At 47.3% G+C, this 21,033-nt stretch overlaps 2 protein-coding genes across 4 annotated transcripts; one reads left to right on the top strand and one right to left on the bottom strand.

Annotated features, from left to right (window-relative positions):
• The first annotated feature begins 2,833 nt into the window (after window positions 1-2,833).
• LOC106962354 (tissue factor pathway inhibitor) lies at window positions 2,834-5,088 on the top strand. The gene is made up of 2 exons (XM_015056734.1): window positions 2,834-3,543; window positions 3,733-5,088. The coding sequence occupies exons 1-2, from the start codon at window positions 3,387-3,389 to the stop codon at window positions 3,906-3,908; spliced, it is 333 nt and encodes a 110-aa protein (XP_014912220.1). The 5' UTR covers window positions 2,834-3,386; the 3' UTR covers window positions 3,909-5,088.
• A 1,574-nt stretch (window positions 5,089-6,662) lies between these two features.
• pik3r4 (phosphoinositide-3-kinase, regulatory subunit 4) lies at window positions 6,663-16,563 on the bottom strand. 3 transcript variants are annotated; one of them, XM_015056731.1, is made up of 21 exons: window positions 16,222-16,563; window positions 14,317-15,051; window positions 14,100-14,233; window positions 13,300-13,510; window positions 12,875-13,234; window positions 12,663-12,797; window positions 12,350-12,571; window positions 12,104-12,277; window positions 11,740-11,885; window positions 11,471-11,674; window positions 11,020-11,221; window positions 10,703-10,797; window positions 10,312-10,534; window positions 10,070-10,235; window positions 9,799-9,963; window positions 8,695-8,906; window positions 8,487-8,618; window positions 8,316-8,416; window positions 8,157-8,245; window positions 7,631-7,751; window positions 6,663-7,271 (listed from the first exon to the last, which is right to left on the bottom strand). In XM_015056731.1, the coding sequence occupies exons 2-21, from the start codon at window positions 15,032-15,034 to the stop codon at window positions 7,101-7,103; spliced, it is 3,981 nt and encodes a 1,326-aa protein (XP_014912217.1). In that variant the 5' UTR covers window positions 15,035-15,051; window positions 16,222-16,563; the 3' UTR covers window positions 6,663-7,100. The 3 variants fall into 3 exon arrangements, with proteins under 3 accessions (XP_014912217.1, XP_014912219.1, XP_014912218.1); XM_015056733.1 differs by having other exon boundaries at window positions 10,703-10,794; window positions 16,222-16,562; XM_015056732.1 differs by having other exon boundaries at window positions 16,492-16,560.
• Between the last annotated feature and the right edge of the window lie 4,470 nt (window positions 16,564-21,033).

Genomic DNA, 21,033 nt, shown 5'->3' with positions numbered 1-21,033 from the left:
TGTGTGTGTTCTGCTTGCAGCCCGCTGTCAGCTGGATGTTGATTTCGGGTCCCAGTGTTCCGTCTTTGTCCAGCGGTGGTTCTTTGACAGAACCGTCGCTGCATGCTCCCCCTTCTGGTATGGCGGCTGTGGCGGCAACGCCAACCGCTTTAGCTCGGAGCATGAATGTTTCCGGACGTGTGGCGTCCAGAGTAAGTCCTGACCGCCACCGGCCCGCTCTCGTCCGTGTGTGTCTGTGAAACGCGGTGAGCGCTCCGCTCCGGCGGGCCGATAACCGAAGGGACCAGCTTCAGTAAGGGAGCCGTTCGTTACAGAGGAAACAATTCACAGCAATTTTGTGGTTGCTAAATATTATTTTATCCAAATAAAATGTTTAGCTGGACCAAGTTAAGCTTTCAAGATAAATATTTAGGTTCCTAGCTATTTAGCTAAGTTGCTAGCACAATATTTAGCTGGCCAGTAATGTATTTTGTTTGAAAACAAAATATTTATTTGGAGATAAATATCTTGTTTGCTGACTAAATATTTAGCTCCAGACTAAATCTTTAATTTGTAAACTAAATATTCTGCTTGTCGCTAGCAGCTAGTCTACCTTAGCTAAGCTAACAAGCTTAACTAGCAAGCTAAATATTTTCTTTCCAAATACAATATTTAGCTTTCAAACTCAACATTTACTTTGCAAGCTAAATATTTCAGTTAAAATCGATTTTATTTTAAAAAATGTGACATTTATGAATGAATGATTAACATGGTGAAAATATGACCCTCATTTGTTATGACAGGCTGAATCACCCAGATTATTGCTGTTAAGTTTTCACTTTGTAACTTTCCAAACAGCAACCAGGTACCAGAACATGAAAATCATGGGTTCCTCAGCAGGTTCTGTTTTATGGGTCAGGTTTAAGGCCCTTTAAAAATACTTTAACACTTTGGATCAATATTTTTCATCTTCCTCTAACTGCTGGAGAGGGTCAGGGGTCAGGGGTCAGGGTGAGGCTGATGATTCTCTTCACTGGCTCCAGATCTTTATTTTATCCTTCTGACCCGGTGCTGGTCTGGCTGGAAAACCCAGATCTCCACCGGTCCCTTCTGGGGGCAACTCTGTGGCGCCCTCCTCAGGAAGAGACAGGACGTCCTGAAGCTCGTCTGCAGCTGAACCTCAGTTCTGGTCGATCGAGAGCCGACGACCTGAGATTTCTGATTATTTACACATTTCTTGTATATTTTTCAGACTCAGAGTTGCGTCTCTAATTACTTATTAGCAGTAATCCAACATGTGGTGAATTGATAAAATGAGTTATGATTGATCTCATTGGATTGTTTTAGTTATAATTTAACATAATTCAAAGAGGGGTGTTGTACTGAATAAAACCACAGGGTGGCAGTGCTTCCCCTGCCAGCTCTTACATGAAGATGGTCACAAGCAGTAAATAATTTCAGGCAGGTGCAGAGGGGGGGGAGAGGGGGCTCCAGCCCCTGCCCCTTAGCAACAATATTTAGCTAAATATAATAATTTATCTAAATAACCCAGTCTGGCTGCCCTCCGTCTCATAATGTTGTTCAGACACCGGGTCCATGGTGAGGAGGGGCGGATCTGAGCCTCACTATCAGATTTTTTTATTTTTTTTTCAACATACACTTGTTTGTGAACCGAAACGTAGGTCTGATGTTGAAGTTAGAAAAACTGTTTCTATGAATGTTTTTGTAATTGTCCTTGCAATAGCGGGAAAAAACTCGCCTCGCCCCAAAACACAGAAATGGTTCAGCTGTGAGAAAACTTGTGACTTTAACTTCGTCAGGCTGCTGAAAGCCCGGTTCGCTGCAGGCGCCTGAGTCGGACCCACCAACGGATAGAAAGAATATATATCAGACATCCTGATATAAGATGCGGTACTGAGACGGTCACCGCGTTGCAGTACGCACCTCAAAGCCCCGGTACCACCTGATACCACCCGGTGCCACCTGGTACCACCCGGTGCCACCTGGTGCCACCTGGTGCCACCCGGTGCCACCAGGTAGCACCTGATACCACCCGGTGCCACCTGGTAGCACCTGGTACCACCCGGTGCCACCCGGTGCCACCTGGTAGCACCTGATACCACCTGGTACCACCCGGTGCCACCTGGTGCCACCCGGTGCCACCTGGTAGCACCTGATACCACCTGGTACCACCTGGTGCCACCCGGTACCGCAGGTGGCACCGGGGGATTCCAGGCAGATTCCAGGTAGAATCAGAGATGTGCATCCCAGCGGCTGTTCATGCAGGGCCGGCCCAAGGTAATACGGGGCCTTAGACAGAATCATGATTTAGGCTCCCCAGACCCTACGACTAAGATCCTCAGCATCACTAACATGTTTAATATCGATAAGGTGAATCTGTGATTGGAGGCCAGGTTTATTGGCCGAGTTTAAAATCAATCACTGATTATTGGTTATCTGCTGTGATGTATTTGTGAATAAACCAGCTCAAACACAAAGATTACACCATATTGTAGAAATGGTAACACAACAATCAGACTATTAAGATGATTCTTTAAACTTTTACAAAGTAAACTTCCTACTTAAATCCTAAATGTAAATTTTTTCTCTGTTGAATGGCATTAAATAAAATTTAATAACATTGTCATTCTCTATAAATTAATGACATTTATTGAGAATGGCATTCTTAATAAATGTGTTAAAATTCAACCATTTATAGGGCCCCTGGATGTCTGAAAATAGACTACATTTGCTCTGCATTGTCCCCGCATGATGACAGTGATACAGTATGAGCTGATTAAATATTAAATTCTTGATGTGGGTTGTTGCTATATTGATGTACGTCAATTTAAGATCTTGTTCAATGTGCCCCTTTTTAACTTTGAGCCCCTGCCCCTCCAAAGGTCTCTGCACGGCCCTGTCTAATTTAGTTCAATTCCAGGTTTCCAACATTCACCAAAAACATGGAGATGATCCCATAATGTTGTTCCATCAACCAGTCTGACGTAGACGATGTTTGAGAGAGAAATTACTGTATTAGCATTTCAGTGCTAGTATGCTAGTTGCTCTGCTACCTTAGCTGCTAACGGCTAAACTGTTAGCCGTGATTGTAGCGGCCCTATTATCTGCTACTGAGGCATAAAATAATGTCAGAAATGGAGACAATCAGTGAGCAAAAAATTCTTCACTGTGTTAAAAGTTAAACATCTTATTGCCATTTGTGGCATTGTTAAGATATCACTTTGGTATTCAGGCTGTTGTTGAAATTCAAACAACTTAATGTGGCAGATAGTTTATTGTAAAAGCTCAGCTCGGGGGTCCCAGGCTGAGAAACAACCCAGAAGCAGGTCGACTCAGGAATCCTGGAGAAATGTTAGGATGCAAAGAACCTGACAGGAACCCGTGACATGTTGACATGGTTTCCTGCTTCCACTAACGTCTGCATAAATCTGAGCTCAGGTTTCTGCAGATGTTTGTTTCCTGTAGATCTGACCTGTTCTGATCTGTTTTCCCTCTCAGATCCCAACAAGAGGCTGCAGCCGAAGATCACGGTCTTCTCTAAAGGTGATCACTCTCTCCTCAGCCTCCAGGTTATCCATCAAGTGGAAAAGGTTCAGCAGCTTAGCTTTAGCTTTAGCTTTAGCGGGCGTGTAGACGTCCTGATGGATCGTTCCTGGTGGCCTCTCCAGAACCGTTGATTTTCCATTCCTCCAGTCAGGTGTTGGAGTCGTTCTTCTTCTTCTCTCCGTGCAGACGCCTGCCTCCAGCGCCAGGACCCCGGCGGCTGCCAGGACTACGCCATGATGTGGTTCTTCGACACCGTTCAGGACGAGTGCGCCCGGTTCTGGTACGGCGGCTGCGACGGTAACGCTAACCGCTTCGAGACGCAAGAGGAGTGCGAGAACCTGTGTCTGACGCACATCCAATGAGGAGGTCGAAGGTCGTGGCCGGAGAGGAGACCACAGGACTTGATGTCACCAGAAGAAGGCGCTTTCTTCTTCCTGATGGACTACGGGACCCCTGAAGGGTCACACTCAGGAGGTTCTTCCAGGTTTCCCGACTAACGTTCCCTCTGACCCATTTGCAAAGCCCTTTGATCACCAGATCTGGATTCATCTCCAGCAGCTGTTCCTCCTTCGAACCCGGATGTTCCGGTTCCCAACATGACGATAGGCACCAGAACCGATTCTTCCCGTTCAGAAACTTCATCGGTTCAGCTGCAGGAAAACCTGGGAGAACCAGACCGATCCTGAAAGTGGAGCCGTCTCCAGAACATCGACGGTATCCCTCCTGTCCAGGATGATCCGGGGAAAATCCAGAGGTGGTGAGCAAATGTCCTGAAGAGAGGAGACGATCTGGATCTGTCCGGGTTCTGTCCATAGGTCCAGAACAAAACAGACCTTTCCTGGAACTGTGAAGCTTGTCTTGGGAACCTTAGTTGGAAAAAGCTCCTCAGCTTGGAAACAGAAAACTCTGAGTGACCCTTCAGGGCCTCCGTAGAACTCCCATTGGACCGACCCGGTTCTGCTCATCCTCGGATCAAGTGCTATTTTTATAAAAGCGGGTCGATCGGCGGATCATCAGTCACAATATTTGAAGTTTCTGTAAAGTGTTTTAGTAAAACAGCAGCGCCCCCTTCAGGCCTGTCCAAGCAGCTCTGCTTTTACTGACGCACCCCCTGCTGGTGGAAATATGTAACAACATTTAAATTTATGTCAAAATCTGAAACCAATAATCTATAAATATACTTAATATGAAAAGGTTCCAAAGGTTCTGGAACAGGCCTGGTTCTTCCTCAGGGATCGGTCCACTCTGAGCTTACAGACTGACGCTCTCCTCCAAGTCTCTCAGAACCAGAACCAACCTGCTGTTGCCCGGTAACAACAGATCTTCTTGGTTCCAAACAGCTGGTTCTGGTTCTGATTCACCTGGCTGACCGCTGCAAATCGCAGAACCGTTCAGGAACCAGGTCTGAGTTTAGAACCCGTCAGTGACTGTCCAAACATCCCGACAGGTTCTGTTCATACCGGAACCAGAACCATGAGAACCTGTGATGTAACGGCTGCAGAAACCCAAATAAACAAACCAGAACCGGTTCATACGAAGCTCCACTGATTCAGCCTCATGTTGGAAGCTGGATGGATGCTGGATGGTTGTTGGATGGATGCTGATGCTGGATGGTTGTTGGATGGATGTCTGATGTTGGATGGTTGTTGGATGCTCATTTCCTGACTCAGCAGCTTCTTCATCCCAATGCTAATCCAACATGGCCGTCCTCCATAACCAGGGGCTTCGTGCATAAAACCCTGCGCAGTTTTCACACCAAAACTTGGCGTTCGGGAAAATGTAGAAAAGTGCGGCACACAAACCAAATGGGATGCATGAAGCCGTGGCTCTGCACCTTTCCTCTGTAAATCCTGATTTGGGGGAAACGGAGCAGCTGCTGCTCCGCCTGCCGCCTCCATGAATACATATTAATATAAATCAGTATAAATACCTGGAAGTCTGCTGCCACGTGAAGCAGTAACCATGGCAACCATCCTGGCTAACAGCAGTATAAGCATCTATAATAATAATTATATAGTTTATTTAAAAGCTGCTTTCAGGGCTCATGATGTCACCTCACAAAAATAAAAATAATACATTTTAAAGAAAAAAAAATCCAAAATAAAAAATAAAGAGATCCTGCAAATGCCTGTCTGCACAGCAGCAGAGCGTTCAGCCGGGGTTTAAAGACGGAGTCAGAGGGTCTTTGGTGGGAAACTGGACGTTTATTAATAGTAGAATCATGTGAATAAGTTGTACATTTACAGAATTAAGATGCTTTATGTCCATAAGGCGCTTTCACAAAGCGGGCGGCTGGATGGCTGCAGCTGGACCGGTACCGGTACCGCTCGGCTCCGTCTTTAAGTTCTGCTCAGAGACCCAGGATGATCAGTCTGGATGAATCTAAACACCAATAAACCAATATGATCTCTGATCAATCCTCCCTCTGTTCTCCATCAGAGCCAAAGCTCCACATTACGGCTCACCTGGATGCAGCTACTGATATCCGTGTGACTGCAGACACACCTGGATCACCTCAAATAATCAAAGCTGTTGATTAGTTTCACTCAGCAGGTTGGAGTTAATCTGCTGAGCCTGTTTCCTGTTTTCAGTGAGAATGAAATGACCCCATAGATGCATTTCGGCTCACAGATCAATGTGTTACATCTCTATGAGACACAAACTGAGGAAAAGCGCCATTTACATTGGAGCGAGGTTTTCACATCCTTTTATTTTTATTTTGTGTTCGTGTTAGCTTATTGTCTGAGGATGAATGGGTTCAGTTTCATCATTTAACAATAAAATATAAAATCATGAAAAACATCGGTTTGGTGCTCCTTGGTCTCAATAACTGAATGTAGTCAGACTTCAGTGCATTTATGTGAGTTTGAGGCTTTGTGGTTTCTTATCGTTTGTGTGGCTGCTGCACATTTTCACCCAGCGAAAACATCTGCGTGTATTTACACACACTTTGACGCAAAGTTAATTTTTATACATGCCGACTTTTGTGTAAAATATGGGACCGCACTGTTTTGTGCTCACGCCGCTTTATGCACGAGGCCCCAGGTGTTTATCATGTGAAGAATTCAGTTTCAAATTTGGACTTTCAAAGTAAAACTCGCAGATTCTCTTCAAAATAAGAGTCTGGCTTCTTTATTAAATATGAATGACTGGAAAGAAGGAAGTGGGATTTTATTTCTCTTAAATGGTTCTGAATTATTCCAGAACCTCACATCTGATTAACAAACCAGTTTCACATCAGTTAGACAAACCAAAGTGACTCATGATGAACAGAACCAGAACCGGGTCGAGCTGCAGGGAGTCTCTTTAAACAGAACCCAGATGGTGCTGACGACATGCAGAACCAAGACGTCCAGATTAACATCAAGACCAGACCTTCAGGTCAGTCAGAACCCGGCTCATTCGCTGGTCTGACTGGTTAGAACAGAACCAGAATCGGGTCCATCCACAGCTCACTTCCACATTCTGGGATAAGTTGCATTAGGATAAAGCAGGAGAGGAAGAGGAAGTCTGATGTCAGGAAAACCCTTCAAAATAAAAGCCGGTCCACATCTTCACTTCCACACTTTGACTATGCCGTCCCTGGACGAGGTGACGATGAAGCCCTGCGTCGTCTGGAAGGTGGCGATGTCGGTGATGATGTCATGATGGCCGACAGGAAGTGACTCCAGGCCTCGGCGAGGCGAGTCCTCGGCGGCGCCGCTCTTCTGTTTGCTGTGGATCTCCTGCAGAGATGGGAGGAAGGAGGCAACTCTGTGTGTATACTTGTTTTCATGCATAAGCAGGGCCTCCCTCACCAGTTTCACCCGCAAACTGAGGTCATTGTGGGAAGGGGGGACATTTCTCTGGTCTTTTTTCTCAGATTTACTGCGCTCTAGAAGTATGGCTCTTTTAATGTAATTTTCTGATTTTGAAGATTTAATTTTTGCTGATTTAGAGTGATGTCAGCCCACCCAGGAACTGCCATCAGGTTTCACAAGCTGCTGTTTGATCAAAATTGGAAATCAGCTTTGGTATAAAATATTGGAGATTTGCCCAGCTGGAGGTAAGGAGTGATTTCAGCTTTGGTTTGTGTTTCCTTTACCTGAACCACTTCGGTTCCCTCGATGATCTTACGGCTGTAGAGGACAGACGGACAGTGCAGCGAGTCGTGGGCTCCTCCCGCCACGATGTACGACCGCTCCGGGTACGCCAGGTCCCAGAACCTGAACAGAACCAGGCAGTGAACACAGAACCTTAACAGAACCAGGCAGTGAACACAGAACCTGAACAGAACCAGGCAGTGAACACAGAACCTGAACAGAACCACCTGGTTAAAACCTGCTGCGGTTTGAATTGTTTTCTGCAGAATCTTCTTGTTTATGCTGTGAAGACTGGGACCAGGACCGGTTCTGGTGGTCCATATGGTTCTGATTAGATTACTCTGTGCAGCCTTTAAAGAGCAGCAGCTGCAGAACTCCAGACTCGGTTCTAATTAAACCCTCAGACAGTTTTAAGGAGGAGAACAACTGAAACATTTCCCTTTTGGCCTCCAGTTTGACATCAACACGTCAGAACCGACCGGTTAGATGTTCCGGTCCGATCTCTACGGATCCAGAGGTTCTACTCACCTGATCCTCATGTCAGACCCGGCCGTCAGCAGCAGAGGGTTCCCGTCGGCCGGGCTGCAGTAGATCCCATGGACGCTGTGAGGAGACGGCTGCAACACAAAGCAATACGTCAAAACCGCTGCAGGGCTGGACCCGGACCCAGAAACGGACCGGACCGACCTGCATCTCAGAGAGTGGAGGGGCGGAGCTGGCCCACAGCGTGAACTTCCTGTCCCCGGTCTCCATGTCCCAAATGGACACCTCGTTGTTCCCCTGGACAGCTGCAGAGACACAGACAGGCGGTGAGACGGGTTCTCCTTCGGACCGACCCGGTTCTGACGCGGCGCCGACCTGCGATCACCGACGACTGGTACAACGGGTGCATGAGCAGCCGGCGGACCCGGGCCCGGGCTGGGTGGGAGTGGTTGGAGATGGGGAGCTGGAATCGCATATCCCAGCATGCCATGGTGCCGCTGCTCGTACCTGCGGGGCGAAACAAAGCGGCTCGGTCACCGGGGAAACGGACCAGAACCAGGAAGGCTCCAGGACCGGGACGGACCCAGGCAGAGCCAGCACTGGTGTACGTCCACGCTGAAGGAGGTGATGAGGCCGAGCCGCAGGTCGTGCCGCAGCGTCCAGGCGTTGCAGTTGGAGCGCAGGTCCCAGCCCACCAGGCCACCGTTCACCGTGGCGTAGGCCAGCACCGACTGGGTGCCGCTGTGGAAGTGGTGCATGTCCACAGCGCAGCCGTCTTCCTGCAGGTCCAGAGTCCTGGAACCAGACAGAACCAGAGGAAAACATTCATTCAGATTTTTACTTTCAGCCATTTTGGATCTGATATCTCAGGTCCTTAAAGCAGCAAAACATTGGCACTTATTTACTCCTTATCGTTTGGCAAGAAGCAGACACTCATCCTTTTGAGATTAAAAGATTAGTTATTAATTTAATGTCTGTGCAGCAGATGGCGCTACTTCCCCCTGAGCAAAGCTGCTATGAAAAGCATCACTGCCGGAAAAAGAAAATCATTTTTGGTTTTTACTTATGAGTGTTAAAGATGGGAGAGGTGGTGGGTTCGCTAACAGAGGAGCTACATTTCCACTTAGCATTTCTGCTAACTGAAAACGTTTACAGGATTTATCTTCCCCTAAATTATTTTTTCCAGAAAAACTCTGAAGCTCTAATTTACTGGGCTGTTTTGTAAACTTTCAGCTGAATTAAGTTTGAAATTGTGTTGAAGCAGCTGGACATTTATGTTCAGGCTCTTATTCTGAAGTTTTGCTTCCTGTGGAGCAGCAATGATGTTTATTATTATATAAGACCAAAAGTCCACAACAATAAAACTGAAGCAGGAGTGAAAGGTTTGATCCGGAGGTCGGGTATAGCTGCACATGTAGTTACGTTTCAACATGGTTAAACTTGGCGCTTTAGCGTTAGCTTCCACTACAGTGGAGCAAAATAATGTGTCAAACTGACCTTTAGAGGGTTTCAGACCCAAATAATACAAATATATATTCATATATAACTGAACATTTCAGACTGAAGGAGCTTTGGGCTCATTTAATGAGGTTAAAAATAATAATTAGACCATTTCAGCAGCAGATGTTTGTGTCCTGATGACTAATACCATCTCCATGTAGAGAGTGTGTCGGGTTCTGGACCTTACCGGCTCTGGAACGGCTGAACTTTGGGAGATTTGGGAGGCTTGTTGGCTTCCACGGCCAGCAGCTGGATGGATCCGTTATCAGACGCCACAGCTAAATAATGTGAGCCCTGGCAGAAGGTCAGCGTCTTCACATGACCCCCGATACGGGAGTAGGTCAGCACGGACCTGCAGGAACACGGAGAGACGGTCCGGATCATTCAGAACCGATCCACGGGAATGGAGAGGTCATGTTCTGTCTGTAGGAGGCAGTGAAGAGTCTGGAGGTTCCCACCTGGTGGTGGTGGTCTTGCCCTCCATCTTCTGACTGTCCCAGACTTTGACTGAGCCGTCGTTGGACGCCGTGGCGAAGATGGAGTGTTCGTCCGAGACGCGGATTCTGTTGATGGCCGCTTTGTGTTCGTGAAGATGGGCCACCAGCAGACCCTTGGGGTGCCAGCCTGAAACGGAGCGCAGCCAGGCGTCAGGCGGCTGCAGCTGGACCGCAGCGCCCACAGCCAGGTGTGCAGGCCTTACCTGGAGGAGGCGGCCGGCTTTCCCACTCTGCGCTCTCCATCATGTGCTTGGCCATGCGCTCGGCGCTGCACTGCTCCCTCTTCTGCTGCAGCAGCTGCTGCAGCTCCGCCTTGCAGGTGTTGATGCGGCGCTGGTAGGTGGGGCCGCTGGCCACCGCCTGCTGCACGGGTGGCGTCGGAGCCGCAGTCGACTTCCTGACCTGGTTACCGGAGCCGTCGGCGGACTGAGGGAGAGCAGGAAACATCTGCCTTAAAGATCATCACTGAACAGAACTGGAACAAACGGGTCGTGTTGCTCTGGTCCAGCCACAAACCACACAGAGGAAGGGGCGGAGTTACAGTGAGGGGCGGGGACATAGAGGGGGAGTGGTCACTATGGGGGACTGGGTTACCGTGGTGGGCTGCGTGGCCGGCGGGTCCTGAGATCCAAACATGCTCTTCCACTCCTCGTTCATGGCCGAGTCCTGCTTGGTGTGTTTCCTCGCTGCTGGGACAAACAAGAGAACCTGATCAGAACCCGGTTCTGGACCAGAGATCGGCCCACATGGACGCCTCCAGCTGTCCGTCTCATTAATGATCCACAGATAATCAAACCTAGCAGAACTCAGAACCAGAACAGAGACCCAGCAGGTTCTGGTGACTAATCCAGATCCATCTGAGCCGCTGCTGCAACCAGAAACACAAGAACCGGATCAGAACCATTTCCCACCTCTCTTGTCGTCAGACTCTGTCTTGGGTTTGACCAGGTCCACCTGGCGGCCCGTGATGCCCAGCGTGCCCAGGTCGATGACCCCCGTCTGCCCCGCGTCCCCCAGGTGTCCCGCATCCCCCATGTTGGCCTTGGCCTTGTTGGACTTCAACATGAAGTCTTTGAGAGCCAGAAGCTTGTCCTCCTCGGCCTCCGTCATGCCCTGGACAGGAACACGCTGAGGTTTGATTCATGGGAACAGGAAGAAGGTTTAAGTTCTGGGTCGGTTTGATCACAGAACCAGAACGACTGCAGATCTGAGACTGATCAGAGAGCATCAGGACCGTTCTTGTTGAACTCTGAAACACACTGAACCACAGCATGTAGAGAAAGCTAATGCTAACGAGCTACAAAGCTAATGCTGGCGCGCTGTATCATCCTGGTACAGACTCTCCACACGAGCTGTCCTGACCTGCGACAGCAGCTTCTTCAGCAGCTGAGCGATGGCCGGGTCATCCGGAGCCGGACACTCCGGGATGGAGCCGGATCTCTTCTTCTGCCGCAGCAGCAGGTGTCGGAACAGGCTGCCGATGTCTTTGGAGCGCAGGGCGTAGTCGAAGATGGAGCGGCTGACCGGCTCCTTCAGGACGCTCAGCAGGACCAGCTCCTTATCGATCTGAGAGGAGACGGGCGCGTGAGGAGGGGAAGGAGGATGAGGAGGAGGAAGAGGAGAACGCGCACCTGGATGATGGGCTGGGTGACGAACGGGGTCAGGTGAGGCATCAGCTTGCAGTAAACGTCGGCCACGTTGAGGTGCTGCGCCACCACAGTGATAAAGCCCACAGCGCCGTAGCGGATCCACAGGTTGGGGTGGCACAAGAAGGGAGCTACGGCAAGCAGAGCAGGACAAGTTAGAGCCCAGAGACAGAGGGGCGTGGCCAGGCGTGGAGCGGTAAGCAGGGCTGTAAGAAGCACTGATCTCAGCTTTCCAACTGTCGCTTTATCAACATTTATGACCCTGAAGAGGCCTTTTTGTTTCCTAAAGCAGCAGTGAATCTTTTGTCAGCTCGGCTGTGATGCAGAGCGAGAGGAGCTGCCATCTTACCGATGTCACTGACGAACTCGTAGATGTGCGGTTTCTGCAGCAGCCCCAGCTGACACATGCAGGTCAGCGCGTTCAGAGCTTTGAAGATGACGAACTCCTCAGTGTCACTCAGTCCCTGCTGCAGCAGCGGCTTCAGGATGGACGAGCTCTGCCAGCCCACGTATGCCGCCACACCTTCAACACGACACAGCGTTAGTGTGCAGCCAGGTGCCACTGTGCCGCGCTGCGCCGCCACCGGCTCCTCACCCACGATGCTGTCGAAGAATGCCCCCCGCAGATGCCAGTCGTTCTTGTCGTTCAGGAAGGTGATCATGTGGGACAGCAGCACGTCGTTGGCCTTCTGCCTGCCGAAGAACACGCACAGTCGCGTGATGCCGTTCTCCATCAGCGTTTGCTTCACGATGTTCTCCGAGTCACTGAGCAGCGTCACAACCTTCTGCTGCACCATCTCATGCAGCGCCTGCAGCTCTGAGGTCACAAACATACAGTGGCGGATTAGTGTGGCTAGCAGGTCATGGCTAACGGGGGTGTGGCTAACGGGGGCGTGGCTAGGCGTCACCTGAGTCGTAGTTCTCGTTGGGGTGGCTGCTCTCCTCTGCGTCCTCTCCGCCCGGATCCTGCTCAGTGTTCACGTTGCTCTCCTGCACCAGCTCCAGGAAGCGCAGCGCGCTCTCCGCAAGGTGAGCAATGTTCTCTGTGCAGCGGGAGACAAACATGGAGACCTGAGACGCAGCTGGGAGCTGGGACTGCGTTGCGGACTGCAGCACAGACCTGCGTAGGCCAGCCTGACGATGGTGGCGTCGTCCTGGGCCAGGTGAGCGATGCCGGGCAGCACGTACTCCGGGTAGATGTTCACGTCGTTCCTCGGAACCTCCTTCACCAGCGCCAGCACCTTGGTGAGCGTGCGCACGGCCTGGGCGCGCACGCGGGGAACCGGGTCATTGCAGAAGTGCAGCAGGTATGGCGTGATGCGGTCCAGCAGGATGTCGACGCCCAGCTGCGGCGACAGGTGCAGGACAAGCTCCAGTGCCGCCAGCTTGGAGTCGCAGGAGTGCAGCGTCTGCAGGCAGGAAGTGATGACGGAGACGAGCACCACGAGACCCTGCTCCTCCTGGCAGGAAGAGGAGGAGCCTGGAGGAGAGGCAGGCCGTCAGACAGGAACAAGAAGTGTGGCGACAGGAAGCGGACGGGCTCACCTCCCCGCAGGTTCAGCAGGATGTTGTCCAGGTCCTTTCGGATCACCAGGATGCGCTCGTCTGCAGACTGGAACGTCTCCTTGGCGAACTGAGCCATGTAGGGCTGCAGGAAGCTGTAGAAGATGTCGGGGAACGCTCTTCCTCTCTGCAGCTTCAGGTGCTCCTCGGCAGAAAGACGCTTCTCCGGCTCGCGCTGAACCATCTGGGCCACCTGCAGGACAAGATGGCGGCCGCACATTTCCAACCTGCTGACTCAGCTCCACTTTCTCTGTTTCACAACAAACTAACCACAAATCTAAAGCTTCAAGAATGCAAGTAGCGACAAAACGAGCGGCTTTGTTGCGTTTTTGGAGACATTATGCATAGAAGAAAAACCCTTAATGACCCATTTGGCCCGTCTGCAGAAAAAAGCCGAAGTTTAGATTCTCCTGAAACATTTTTATTCATGACAGGGAAGAAGCATCGTCTGGGTTAAAGTTCCTCCCTGCAGAACTCTGGAGGAAACCTCTGGGTCGCTTCAACAGAACCAGAACACAAAGGCCTGGAGGAGGCAACTAGGTCAACGGTTCTGTTGGACCAATGATTGCAACAGAACCGTTTTTACTGGAGATCAAATTCATCTGGAAGTTCAGATCCAGAAATCAGAGTTTCCTCTCAGATCACGATAAAGGGACAGAAACCTTTGGGTCAGGCATGCCGATGTGACCTTTGATCCTGAATTAAACCATTGGGACCAGCCTGGAACCCAGTCAGACCTTCTACATCTGGCCTGTATCAGATCAGAACCAGCCCGTGCCTACCAGCTCGCGGATGCTCTGGTCCTCGATCTTCAGCAGGACCTGCTCGGCCTGGAAGTGTCCCTTGCGGTAGGCCAGCAGCTGGGACAGGTCAAAGAGCGGGACGCCCTCGGTGAAAAGCTCAGCGATCACGCAGCCTGGAACACACACACACACACACGTTCCCGTTCAGCCCTCCAGCCGGGCCTCCGGGCCTCGGCCTCTCTCGTCAGGTCCGTACCTGCAGAGAAGATGTCCATGGCCGGCCGCAGCTCGCCTCGGCTGCGCTGGTTGTTGTTGGTCAGGTCCACCAGCGGCGTGTTCTGGTCACTCTCTGTGGTGAACATGCTGCCGTCCACGAACCTCTCAGGGGCGATGTAGCACGTCCGGCGCCTGGACGTGTCGAAGAAGTAGTTGAAGTCGGCGGGGTTGTCCTCGGGCAGGTAGGTGGGCTTGAAGCTGGCGAAGTCGGTGAGCAGCACCCAGTTCCAGCCGGTCACCATCACGTTCTCCGTCTTGATGTCGCCGTGGCGGACGCCGGCCTTGTGCGCCTGGTCCACAGCAGTAAGGATCTGGAAGGCAATCCAGCGCTTCTCCACATTGTTGAGGAAGGGCCGCGTGCTGATCCGATCATACAAGTTGTCCCGGACAAACTGGCGGAACAAGATGGCGGCCTTCTCTGTCAGGGAGGTCTTCTGGAAGGGCAGGCAGTTCTGGCAAGAGTGCAGGCGGATCTTCAGCTCCTCCAGCTCCTGCTTGTAGCTGGTGAGTGGCAGCGATGGGTCCTGGATGGCAAACACCTTGACCACCACCAGGCCCTCGCGGTGCTTGGCGCGTGCCACCTTGAAGAAGCGCGTGCTTCCCAGGCTCTTGTCGTACTCGTGGTCGTGGATGTCTGAGAAGTAGCTGTCCACAGAGAGGATCTGGGAGGGCGCAATGCCTGCTAGCTGGTTCCCCATCCTGCCGCCGAGCCCGTCTGGGAGACAGACGCCACGGGTCACACACTTTACTGCAACTTCACACACACTTTATAAAAGTAAACTCTGGAAGTGCCTGGATGCTAATCTGGTCTTTGAGTTTTTCGTTACAGTTTACTTTTATTTTGTGATGATTTTTTGTTTAATTGAGTTAGTTTTAATTAGTTTTTGCTAGCTATCTTTAATTGCATATTGTTTAGCTTTAGCTTACTTTTTATTAGTTATTGTAGTAGTTTTAGTTTTTTCATACTTTGCTTGATTTTTACATCGATTGGGTAATAAATACTCAACAGAAGACTATATTTTCATCCTTGAACAGCCAGCTGGCTCTGGAGTTTCTCTGTTATTTACCAACAGCTGACATAAACAAACACGTCAGTTTGTAAAGCAAAAAAATTAAGTATATCTATAATTTTGTTTTAAATTAAAAAAAACTATAAAAATTATGTATGTTTAATTTGGTTTGTTTTAGTTTTATAAATGCATGATATAGTTCCAATTAGTTATAGTTTTCCCCCATTATTTACAAAAGTTATTCATTTGAGTTAACAAAAATGTTTTTTTCAATTTCAGGTTTTTGTTAGTTTACATTAACTATAACAATTTTGATGCTAATTTGGGTCACAATAGGAAATAATATTTCATCAATATCTAATCTGAGGTCTCTTTATGATACACATTAACATGAATCCCACATGTAACAAACTGATAGAATGAAATGTGACCACCACATTGTTCTTTTATTTACACCATCCGTAGGTTCTGACCACATCTTCTGTTTCTCAATCCTATAAAAGCTTAAGTTACTTTAGCATTTCTTTTTTCCTTCCACTCAATCTTCCAATAATATTATTGGCTTCAGCTCTCTGAACAGCTCCGTGATGACCTTTAGCAGCCTGTAGTCAGTGGCTATCGGTTGTGTTGGACTGAACCGAACATTTCTATATTAAATTCTTCAAAAGTTGTGCAATTCTATGATTAATTACTCAGAGGAAAATAAGTATTTAGACGTATATCAGAAACAAATCTGTCTAGGTTTCTGATAGTTCCGACAGTTCAGCAGTTATCTGGTTGCTCTCTGCGGAACCGGCTGTCAGCGTCAGCTCCGCCTCAAAACGCTCGTTTTCCAATAAATATAAATAATTCGTAAGCAAAAGGTGTGACTTTACCGGTTTACTTTCAGATGTTTTCGAGTTCCCGCAGATCGCGTGACCGGTTCGCCGTTTGCTTTAGCTTGTTAGCATGAGCTAACCATTTCTCCTTTTTCCGCCGGGGCTCTGATGCTAGCAACGGCTAAGAGATGCTAACGGCGTCAACCCGCGGGGCTTTAACTACTTCCGTTCCGCAGGCTTCACCATCTTCCGCCCCGCTTCGATTAGACTCCGGTAACCGTTAAAATGTGTTATTATGCCGTAAAAGCCCCAGACTGGACCACAAACCTGAGCGGCCAGCCGAGTCCAGCTGTTGTTATGAATCCGGGTCACAGTAGATGTGTGCTGTGGCGCCCTCTGCTGGTCAGCATGTTCAGATCGTCTATTAGACAGATGAAGTACTCTGCACTTAGAAGCAGAGGTTAATGGAAGAGACTGGAGAGCATACGAATACAACATTTTTAATTCTGTATATGGTTTCAATAAAAAATTAATATCGCATAAATAGTACGCTTGTGTGGGTATACCATTATGAAACGCTTAGTCAAATCAAAGTATAATTTATTAGGACATTTAAAACTTCCGATTAACCAGAATGCTGCATCAGCAAAAACAAGCTACAATTAATATGAAATATTACCAAATTAAATCACGTAAACTAAAGTAAAAATTCAACAAAGAAAATCTTGCGAACTAAAAAACAGTGAATGAAGTTTTCATTTTTAAATTAATTCAAAAACGTTTTATCCCGAGAGAGAGAGAAATAAAATAGTCACGTTTATGTTTACAGCCCATTTCAGCAACAAGGCAGTTCAAAGTGCTTTACCTCATAAAAATAGTCGATTGAGAAACCAGCAAAAAATACATTTCGACGAGTGCCATTATGAAAAACTTTTTACACAGATAAGTTGGTCAATGTTTTATTTATTATGGTTCAGAAGAAACAAGACAGGCGGGTTTAAAAGAACTCAGTGTTTCAGCTGTTTTACAGTTGTTTTGTTCCAGATTTGTGGGTCAAATGTTGCATCTGGAGAGCAACCAGAATCAAACGGAATAATTGTTCAAACAGAAAAATGATTAACTGAAGTCTAGAAAAAGATTGAGTCAGAGCTAAGAGCTGCTCCAACACGCTGCCGCCAGGAGGCGCTGTTTAAAGCAGTCTGTGCAGTTCTGATGAGGAGGACCTCGCTGCAGCAAACAGAAAGTGGGGTGGGGGAGGACGGACCGCTGTCAGTCTCTTACCTTATTTGGAAATGGGACCATTGCACTCCGGAAGTGAAGGGGGCGCTATTTCCTACATTATCCGCGGTCTCCCGTTTTTATTTTCCTTTGAAATCAGTGATATATCTTCATCTTTAGGAAGGAGTTTCACTCTAACAATATATTTAAACTTCTCTCTTTTATTTACTTCAGCGCAGCTCACAGTTTTTTTTTTTTTTTTTACAAATTCTGTAGCTTTTGGTGTACTTTTAAATCTGCTTCTTAGTCGGATCTTTTCGGGCTTGCGACTGCCTCTAGTGGCGAGGGGGTGGTAGCACAACTAATCATGACTAAATCAGAATACCACAGTCTTTATTATTTACTCTTAATTTCGGCATTACTGGCACCGTAAAAGATAATTTATCTTATAAAACACTTATTTTTTCCTTTTCTTAAGGATGTAGAGCTAATTAAATGACATAAACTAGACTTTTAAGCATTATCTATATATCTCCATCAATTATAGGAGGAACAAAAGAAATAAGGAGACATGAAAAACAACATCAACTATAACAAAAAGACCATTTGCAATGCATATGTAAGAAATTTAATTGAACCCTAACCCAGGTTGTTACAACCAGGATTGTTAAACAGATATAAGCAAAAATTCACATTTTTGTTTTTATGGTACCATGTATTATTCTGAGAGACTTTTTCTTGGTACAGTCTTATATATATATCCTATAAATATATAGGAAAAAATAAGATGAAACTATTTAGTCTATCAACGTGGACATTTTCCTTCAACTCTAAAAAGATAAATCATATTTATAAAATCACATTATCAACAATTTGTGAATAGAGTAAAACACTTGGCACGCTGTAGGTAAATGTTATCATTTAGTTTGGTTAAGAATAATTACTGCACCATCAATAAATGTCTAATAAATGTTCTTATTACCAGAGGAACACAGCAACACCTTCATGAGCTCAGAGGTTCAAACTGATGAATAAAGAGGATGGACGCTCTCTGCTGAAATATTCCTGCCATCTTTCATGTTCTTTCAGCAAACAGTTGAGACAGAGATGGTTTTGGTTTCACCACCATTTACCTGCTGTTATACCTGACATTCACAGTATTATAGATTGTCTGTTAGTCTGCAGCTCATGTGACCAAACCACCGAGGAGATGAAAAGTTAAAACTCAAGTTAGAATGTTAAGTTTTAACATTTTAACTCAACAACCTCTAGTTGTGTTAAACTAGAAGTTGTACACAACCTTAAGTTGGGTCACCCCAAGATCACTGGGTCTTATTAAAAGGTAGAGTCTCTGAGAACCGTTATCTTAAAGACATAGTCAGTGTTTTCAGCAAAGTTGAGCTGACTGTCCAGGAATGACACAAGGAATTTAAAATTTGCCAGTTTCAACAGGTTGGCCATCAAGAGAAACTGGAATCACTTTCAGGTTTTGTTTATGTCATTTAATTAGCTCTACTTCCTTAAGAAAATGAAAAGGTATGTTCTTTTGTGAGGGACTTTATCTTTTACTGTTCCAGTAATGTCAGAATTAATAATACATAATAAAGACTTTGGTATTCTGATTTAGTAATGTTATTAGATTAGCCGTGTTAGTTGTGATTAGAGAAGTTCGAAAACATTCTAAGAGTAAAAATCCTTCCTAAAGGTGAAGATATGTCACTGATTTCAAAGGAAAATAAAAACGGGAGACCGCGGATAATATAGGAAATAGCGCCCCCTTCACTTCCGGAGTGCAATGGTCCCATTTCCAAATAAGGTAAGAGACTGACAGTGGTCCGTCCCGCCCCTTCCTGTTTGCTGCAGAGGTGGACTTGGTTCTGATGGGGAAGGCAGACCAATCACAGTGTAAGGTGGATGGAAAGAGATCGAAAATTAAAGTTAATTTCACCACCAGAACTGGTTTCATATAGAACTTCTTCTTCTTTCTGTCAGGAGATCCAGTTCTGCTCCACCTGGATGAGGATCCTGCAGGTAAAGACGAAGTCCAGCCCTGAAGCTCTTCTGCTCCCAGGACAATGTCCTCATTTTAGGACATACTGGACCCAAAAGGTGCATTTCTTAGCCGAACGCCTGCAGGAGATTAAATATGGGCAGCAAAAACAATCCAAAAACAGCTACTGATGGCGATCTAAACAAAAAATATAGAATATTATGCACACTAAAGAAGTCACCCAGGTCAGATTATCCCTAAAAAACTGTAATTGATAAATATTATCCATGGTGAATAAATATTTCTGGTTGCACCTGCAAGAAAAATAATTTTAAATTAATTTAAACGAGCCAGAAAATCACAGTTAACAATTCTATTTACAGCACCATATAAATATGACACACAGTTAAACCCAGAGTTTATAGTGCTCAGTTTCCTGTTTCTACAAAAATCTGACAGGAACTCCCCTGTGGAGGCTTCCGGAGGGCGTCATCAGCAGCAGCTTCTGCAAGGTGGCCGCAGGGGGCAGCAGAGAGCCAGGGGCAGTATGCTGCTCTCTTGCGACCTGTGGCTTTTAACGACTGCTAAGGTGTGATTAAGTGAGCTGACTGTATAGTCAGTGGGTAAGTCACCAGTCTTCCACCCGGGAGACCCGGGTTCGAATCCATTCTGGGACAATAGCATATAGCTATATAGCTGTACATGCCGGCTCAGACGTCGCCCGGCCAAACAAGGTTGATGAAAAATGGGCTACTGGAACAAGACGGAAATGGGCGAGAGATGAAAACATGGATCTGTTGGAATGCTACTACTCAAGGGGCTATATGCAAAGACTGTGGGAGGAATGGTGCCAAACAACTAGTAGCTCAGTGGTCCAACATCTGCAAACAGCAACTGCTATCACAACTTGAGATTGACGAGGTAATCAACACAAAGGGGAGGAGCCAGGACGCCAGGTCAGAAGGGAGTTAACTACAACTACCCGCCCAGAGACTGTGTATGTAACCCCAGTAATGAACGAACCATCTGAGCTGAACGAGGCAGCAACTGACCTGAGAGAGAGAATCATGGACCGAATGAACACCAGACAACCCCGATGCCAATTACAACGGCTGAGTGAAAGTCTCATTAAAGATGTGAAAGCAGCATTGAGAACGATCCCTACCAACACCATAACTGAAACCAATGAACTGATATACAACTCAGCATCAGTCCCAATATCCACCATGGATATTGAGACTAGAGGCTAAGATCAAGATAACAAGGAGGGAAGTGAGCCAACTGTCAGAGCTCCTAAGGGGTCCAATGAAAAGATCAGTACCCAAGAAGTACAGCCAGATATCCATACCTGAAGCACTCAAAACTGCCAAACAAAGGCTCCAGCCTTGGCCAGCCTCCCTGAACAAGCCCCAGTAACCATCACTGTGGCAGATGTCCCATCCAACTATCAGCCGATAACCTGTCTCTCTACAACATGGAAGCTCATGTCAGACATGACATAGGGGCTAAGAAGCGGACATTACTGTTTAAACTTTACCTTTAATAACATAAAGTTACCTAATTTTTCAAGTGCAATCAGTAATACTTTTATTGATTTACATTACTGATTTATATCAGTAATGATTTCTTGGTTAATGTCAAGTTGTCATAACACAGACATT

Source organism: Poecilia latipinna, unplaced genomic scaffold (assembly GCF_001443285.1).
Source record: "Poecilia latipinna isolate Pla-1442-1.1 unplaced genomic scaffold, P_latipinna-1.0 Scaffold1402, whole genome shotgun sequence".
NCBI classification, from domain to species: domain Eukaryota; kingdom Metazoa; phylum Chordata; class Actinopteri; order Cyprinodontiformes; family Poeciliidae; genus Poecilia; species Poecilia latipinna.
This window is presented reverse-complemented; position numbering and strand designations above follow the sequence as displayed.